This window comes from Anser brachyrhynchus (genome assembly GCF_964034855.1).
Source record: "Anser brachyrhynchus genome assembly, chromosome: 8".
Taxonomy (NCBI): Eukaryota; Metazoa; Chordata; class Aves; order Anseriformes; family Anatidae; genus Anser; species Anser brachyrhynchus.
Genome location: NC_137702.1, coordinates 30,511,714 through 30,518,569, shown reverse-complemented (window position 1 = coordinate 30,518,569; position 6,856 = coordinate 30,511,714). Strand labels below are relative to the sequence as shown.

At 38.0% G+C, this 6,856-nt stretch overlaps 1 protein-coding gene across 7 annotated transcripts in view; it reads right to left on the bottom strand.

The window, feature by feature from the left end:
• DPYD (dihydropyrimidine dehydrogenase) overlaps positions 1–6,856 on the bottom strand; it is a 352,451-nt gene that overhangs the window by 132,815 nt on the left and 212,780 nt on the right. For all 7 annotated transcript variants that reach the window (XM_080603522.1, XM_080603523.1, XM_080603524.1 and 4 more), the window contains one exon: positions 12–176. In XM_080603522.1, coding sequence (XP_080459648.1) covers positions 12–176 — 165 coding nt within the window. The remainder of the gene's footprint in view (positions 1–11; positions 177–6,856) is intronic.

The following is a 6,856-nucleotide window of genomic DNA, read 5'->3' as shown; positions in this document are numbered from 1 at the left end:
GTGGTACTTACTTGGTTTGGAAAGTCAGCCTTCAATTCAGCAATACTTCTACACCAATATGCTGCTGTTTTCTCGCTGATCAGTTCAATGTTTAGAAAAGAGCCTTGGCCTGGGCCGTACAAGGGACCCGAAGTAATTCCACGCACAATCCTTGGAGAAACATTGGTCACAATATCCTGCAAAACAGCGAGACCTGTCAGAATGGTTTTGCAAAGTGAGGATGTGTATCAATGAGGTCTATGACATAATATAAACTTACCTGAATCTGATGTTTTAAAAATTCTGTTAGCTACACTGGAGCAGAAAAATGTTTGCTCTGTGTGTGAAATGGTATGATAAATTATTTCAACTATCAAGAACATGACAATACATGACATCTATAAACTGCCATGCACAATATCATTCAGATAATGTTTTTGTGTTGGGTAGATGGCAAACAAAACTTTGTATAAATATCTATGCAGGCCTCAGTCATATAACAGCATGCATGGGAACTATCATCCCCCAGAGAAGGTAAAAGGTGGTGTCCTGCATTAATAAGTGAAGTGCAAAGGGGTGCTGCCCTCCAGACTCTCTGATGAGAATACAGAATCACAGGTCGAGTCTCTAGCAAACATATAGCAGCATGTCAGACTTCACATATGAAATGATATGATTAAAAGAGATCAAAGTCAAAAAATAAGAACAAAAATAGTTCAAATTAAGATCAGTACTGCAAACCACAACATTTCTGAAGGTCAGCATGAGGTTAGCAAACAATTTTGAAATAGACAGTAAACACATCAAATGTTGACTTCTTTAGTAGTCTTAATTAAGCTACAATGTCACCATATCTATATTTACAAAGAACTGTAAATTCCGACATTATTTAAAACTAAAGAAACATAGATGGTAAAATGTTCTTTTTGCCAATTTCCAATTAAAAATAATTTTAAGTAAAGGTCATTTATTTACAAATCTATCAGAATTATCTGTTTAAGTACCCCTCCTCACCATCTTGTCATTTTTAGTGAGATAACATGAACCTCCATTAGTATATAGCAATTAAGGTCAATTTACATATTTTAATTAAGAACCATCCCATATAAAACAATTAGGGTAATAGGCATACTAACTGGATTTCATAACATTTGGACGTTTTTCCAACTAGATAGACAGGAAACCTTAATTAGCATTAATTAGCACTGATCTGCATATGTTTGATAAGGCATACCCTTGCCACAAAAGATTATTTATTCTTGAATCTGCCAAATGTTACAGTTACAGAGGACTGTACAAAAGGGACTTTTCTTCACACTGTATGTAAATTTGGGATAATCTTCGTTTGTTTATAAAGTTGAATTACTTATTATACAGTAAATATTCACTAATATTTTATAGTGATAGATAATTATACGTCCATTCACATATGTAGAAATGATACAAAGTAATCTCCCCAGTTCATCTATTTTCAGACCTAATAGTAAATCTGGAACACTGACATCACAACAATCCTCAGTTTTCCTATAATAGTATTTTGCCTTCAACACAAAAGCTTCACCTCCCTCTCAACAGTTAAGTTGTATTTTCAGAAAAAAAATAATTTTGAACATTTTCTGAATTGATGCAAACCCAAAGCAAACAGCAAAGTACGCTCCCCTCATTCCAAAACAGATTACAAAAATTGCAGTTTATGCAGAAGAACCATTTACATCAGTTTGCTCTGCATTATCTTCTTGAGCACTACCTACTCCTTGTAAACTGCCTCAGTAGAGCTTGACTCCGTCACGGAAAGGTATTCATACACATGGGCCAGTGCTATCAGATCATCTAGGCTGAGAAAACATGTAAAGTCAATGACTTCAATGCTGGCAAATGACCTTACTCCTGCTAGCAAAGAGTGCATATGGTCATTTGCCAACAGGTACGAGTTACTCTGACCATGCTTTAGGCCACCATGAGCTTCCTTTTGCCATGCCCCGCTCAGTCAGAAGACGTAGCTAAGGAAGCACGGCACTAAGTCCGAGCTAGCAGCTTCCTGTTGGTTCGGTGCAGGTGGGATGATTCCCACTTTACAACTGGCTCGTGGATTTGCATATGCCAGACAATGCTTGGAGCCACCTATGGTACTGTTTGTTATCCTACTATGTGCATGTTCTGTTTTCTTCCAGTCTCTCTCTCAGTTTACTAAAGCTAAGAATTCAAAGACTGACATATTACAGCCTTGAAAAAAACTCTTGTGGGACACTGACAAAGCCTCAGCCTGCTTCCCTACGAAAACACTCTGAAGTTTCTGCACCTGTCTTGGGTCTCCAGGCAATCGCTTCTCTCTCTTAAGAACAGAGACCTCTGCTTAGACCCTATGACTGTTGTCGAATCCCCATGGCTTCAACACACTTTTTCCCAGAGCTCATGCATTGCAGTTTTTTGTGGGATGATTTATCTCTGCAGGATCCCACAAAGTTGAATCAGATAATGCACGGACTTTGCAAACTGTCTCAAAAGCAGCTACTTTTCACTTTAATGACCACAAGAGATGCACAGAGCCACATGAAACAGTAAACACGCATACATCTATTTGCCTACATATTCTTTACTCTTGAATTTTCTCCGAGATTTTGTGAGATCCTCTTTGGTGCTCAGGGACCTTTCCCTGCTGTCCCCTGCCAGCACACAGCTGCTCCTTCAATCAGCAGCTTCCACTGCCTCCCTACTGCCTCTGTCTCACAGGACCCCTCTGCTGCGTCCGTGCACCACTTTGTTATCTTTCCTGACCAAGCTGCTTCTGCTTCCAAAAATCCTTCCTGGCTTTGAAATCCAAACATTACCACCTGGCTCCTTTGTCTTGGATCCTCCCGAGAGGAATAGGCTGTCCTTATTTAAGATCCCATTACTCATTTGCCTCTACTAGCTCAGAGTGAGCTAGATGGAGAGAGTTTGTAATGACTGACACACTGGCACCTCTCCTGTCTCTTGTTAGCACATGACAGCCCCAGACACATGAAGACTCACAGTTCATGGAAACAAAATGGAATTTATAACTTATGTGATGATTCAAGGAATCTGTCTATGTACATACAGAATAAAATCATACAAGTGACAGAAAGGAAAATGTCTGAGACAAGCGTGAAATACCCATACAAAACTTGCCTTACCACCATCTTCCTCTTCAGCCTCCTGCCACAGCTAAGAAATCTAAGCAGGGAGAGAGTTAGGCAAGGGATCTCTTGGCTGGGCTTAGCCAACTTCATTTCCTTCAGTCTTTGAAGTGAATTTTAATTGATATCACAGGTTATTTTGCTAAGATAGGAAGTCCTGCTGTTTGATCACTTGTTACTGGTTATCTCCAAAACAGGAGGTAAAGGCCAGAGCAGCCGAAATAGCCTCAGTGCTCCAACACACCAGGGTTGTGACAGTGTCTTCTGGTGTTCTGTTTGAATAGCAATTTTCCCTGTTTGTAGGAATGATGTGGCCAAATGCTGGTGCTCTTCATTCCTTTTCTTTACTGAAACTTCAGGAAAAAGCAGAAAATTTGCCCACACAACCCTTCTACTGTTGATATGTGCATAAAAGCTACCATGGAACTGATGCAAGAAGCTTGAGAGGGAACACTTCAGTGTATGAACATAAAAACATCTTTGACTTTAAAAAAGGTTGACTGCATCAAAGAAATGACCCAACTGATTAATTGGTCTGGTCCCTGGATACAGGTAACAGTTCATGTCTGCATATAGGAATAGGAGTATGTCTCCAAACTCCAAAACTAAACAAGTAGCTCTTACCCGAGACAGAAGCAATAAACCATCCATGGGGAAAATAGCACAAAGCTTTCACATACCATGAAGACCAAGGATAGAAGACTCTTAATAAAAAGCAACCAAGGGAGAACAATTCTTTTACTGACCACACTAAAAGACAAAGCTACAGGGAAAAAAAAGGACTAAAAAAAAATTATTGGCAAAGGTGAACAGAACAGTCCATGGAAAATTAATTTGTTTCCTGGGGAAATTTTGCAAATTAATGTAGATTTCAGGATCAAGGAAACTGTATTCAGCATTAGATTCCAGCAAAACAATCTAGTTTGGGGGAGTTAATGCAAGCCAAGAGAAACAGTAACAGCAAATGGAATCAAGGGCCAACTGTGACTCATGAATATTTCAATTACTGAATTACTTCTTTTGCCTCAAAAGCTGATTCCTCTTCCCAGGAGGGCACACCAAAAAATGTATCAATCCCTGAAATATTTCTAGCTCAGGATGTCTCCTAAGAAAGTTGTGTTACACAGATAAAATGCCACTATCTGCTGCTTTCAGAGTCCCCTTTTCTGCTTATGAACAAGTCTAGTATTCTCATGACTTGAAACTGTGTAAATTTTCATTACACAAGTATTTTTATTCCTGTTGATTAATTAAAACACTATTAAAGACCAAAGGCATTGATCAAGCCCCACTTGCTCTAATAATCCTTGAACTCTACAGTCAGATCTTCAAATTCCAAAACTAGTTAAATCTAATGGGCTGGGAGTTTTGAAACAACATCTTAAAGATAAACTCTAAACACAAAGACATTTTCTATAAGTTAAATTTAAATGAAGATGCAATTCAGGATATCAGCCCATGTTTTAATATTCACTCTAAAACTTGTCTTACTTCACACTGTCCACATTTTCAGTTAATGATTGCTACAGATTTCTGTATTGTCAAGACACAACCATGCTGAGAGAGAGAGACCTATATGTTTGGGCAGTAGGGACATTCTGAGTTTTAAGGGGCCCAAAGGGATGTCAGGCACAGTGTTAGGTCATGCAATAAGCACATTCATTGTGTGTTTCAGCTAAAGTGATCAGCTGAGAAATAATTCATATTGTGAATATTAACATTGGCATCTGTAGGCGTGGAAGTTAATGACCCATACAAATGAATCAATCTATTCACCCCTCTCTCAGAGTTATTGTTTTAGGAGAACCAAGAAGACAGCTCTTCATTAGCAGGGTTCACATTTTTATTTCACAATCATCTCTCCTAGAAACTAAAAATAGAAAAAGTTTGGAGAAAAATGTGTGGAGATGTCAGTTGCAATGGAATATAATATAAAAAGTCTCCCAAAAGGTATACCATGGCCTCATGCCAATTCAATTAATGTAGTTATATTAGGCAAATATAAGAAGAACCAAAAGTATAATTCAATATTATTTTTCATATCAAAGTTCTAATATGTTGCTATTAATTTGCAGATCTTGAAGCAGTCTTTCTCACCTATTTTTCCCCAAAATATCATAGCTATTATTTCAAATGTTTATTAAAATACCATTAAAGTTGCTTAAGAGAGCACATAGACACATATATTTGGGACATGGAATGAAAACTAGCTAATGATACTTTTAATATATTAACCTGTTATACAAGCACTCAGCCCTGAAGTACACATTCGGCAATGCAAATATCCACAGCACAATCAAGGTTTTGAATAAGATTTTTTATAAATACATTTAATAACACTATACCAAGTGCTAATGTGTTTTCTTCATTCTGGGAGGCTTTTGAGACACAGAAGAGCTTGCCTCATGCTGTTGGCCCCCAAAGTCAATGAAAGTCACTGAATAGTTTGAATTAAGCTTTTTTAACTTTAACTTATTAAGGCAGATAGGATTTAGTGACCTTTGTCAGTTTCTTTTCATTAATATGAGAAAAAGATTTAATAGAGTGAGCAGATTACTACTTTTTACAAAGTTAATTTATTTGACCTTTCTTTATTCCAGGGAGTGAGGGCATTATACTTGCCAAGTAGAGTTATCTGTACAGTCCTGGGGTTACTACTCACTAAATGTCAGTATCAACACTGATGTAGCCACAGTGGCCTCATTGTGAAGAAGAGATCTAAATAAACACCTTGTTAAGGCAATTTTAGTCAAGTATCTCAATACAGCATATTTAATGTTAGCAGACAGTAAACTGCAACATGAAAAAAAGCCCAAATGTAAATTTCTACTTTACTATATTCAGTACACCATCTTCATTATCTAAACAACAAAACAGTAGCTGAAAATGCAGGTATTTAAGCAAATTCTGCTGTACCTTTTTTCTCCAGGTTATCAAAGATCTACTGAAAAAGCTATAAAGATTTCAAAATTCAGTAGACATTAAATATTTTTAAAGCTCATTTTCTAAATGCTTTTATCAACCTCTCAACATCGTTTCAGTTTTCCCTAATTACAGTAGAACTCGATGTACAAATTCACCTATGTAAAAATACGGAGGAGAAGGAGATAGTGCCCTTTTCTGCCTAATATCGCAGCAGCTAAAGCATTCTGGAAATCTGGCTCACTGCTGTTTGCACACCCTCACACATACAAATGGCATCACAGACTTATGTCCTCATAATTCCCTGCCAACTCTCACTCAAGGTCTTGTGATGATTTGCCTCTTCTGTGACTCAGCTGTCTAGCCAGACTGTGTCTAGTATCACCCCTTCTGGAGTTTTAACCATCTACAAAAGGCAAATGAAACCTGAAGCAACAATGCCACTTCTTACAGCACTGTTCCTATACATCCTTTATGAGTTGTTCTTCGCTTTCTCTCCTCCATCAGAGCTGTGAGACATGTGACATTTCCATAGGGTTCTTTTTTTCTGAGACCCAGAACAGGGACTTGCTCTCCTGAATGTCTCCATAGCTCAGAATTTCTCAAGCTGAGCTTGTCTGACTCCTTCTAGCAGAAAGCTAAACAACTGCAAGCACCTCCACAAATTGCACCCATTCCATCAGGTACAACCATGCAGATTAACAGAGCTCACTAACTTCCACAAAGACCTTATCAGCTAGTGTAGGATTTTTATGACATATTGCTAGACCTACTGGTTCATGGAGCGGGGCAGGTAA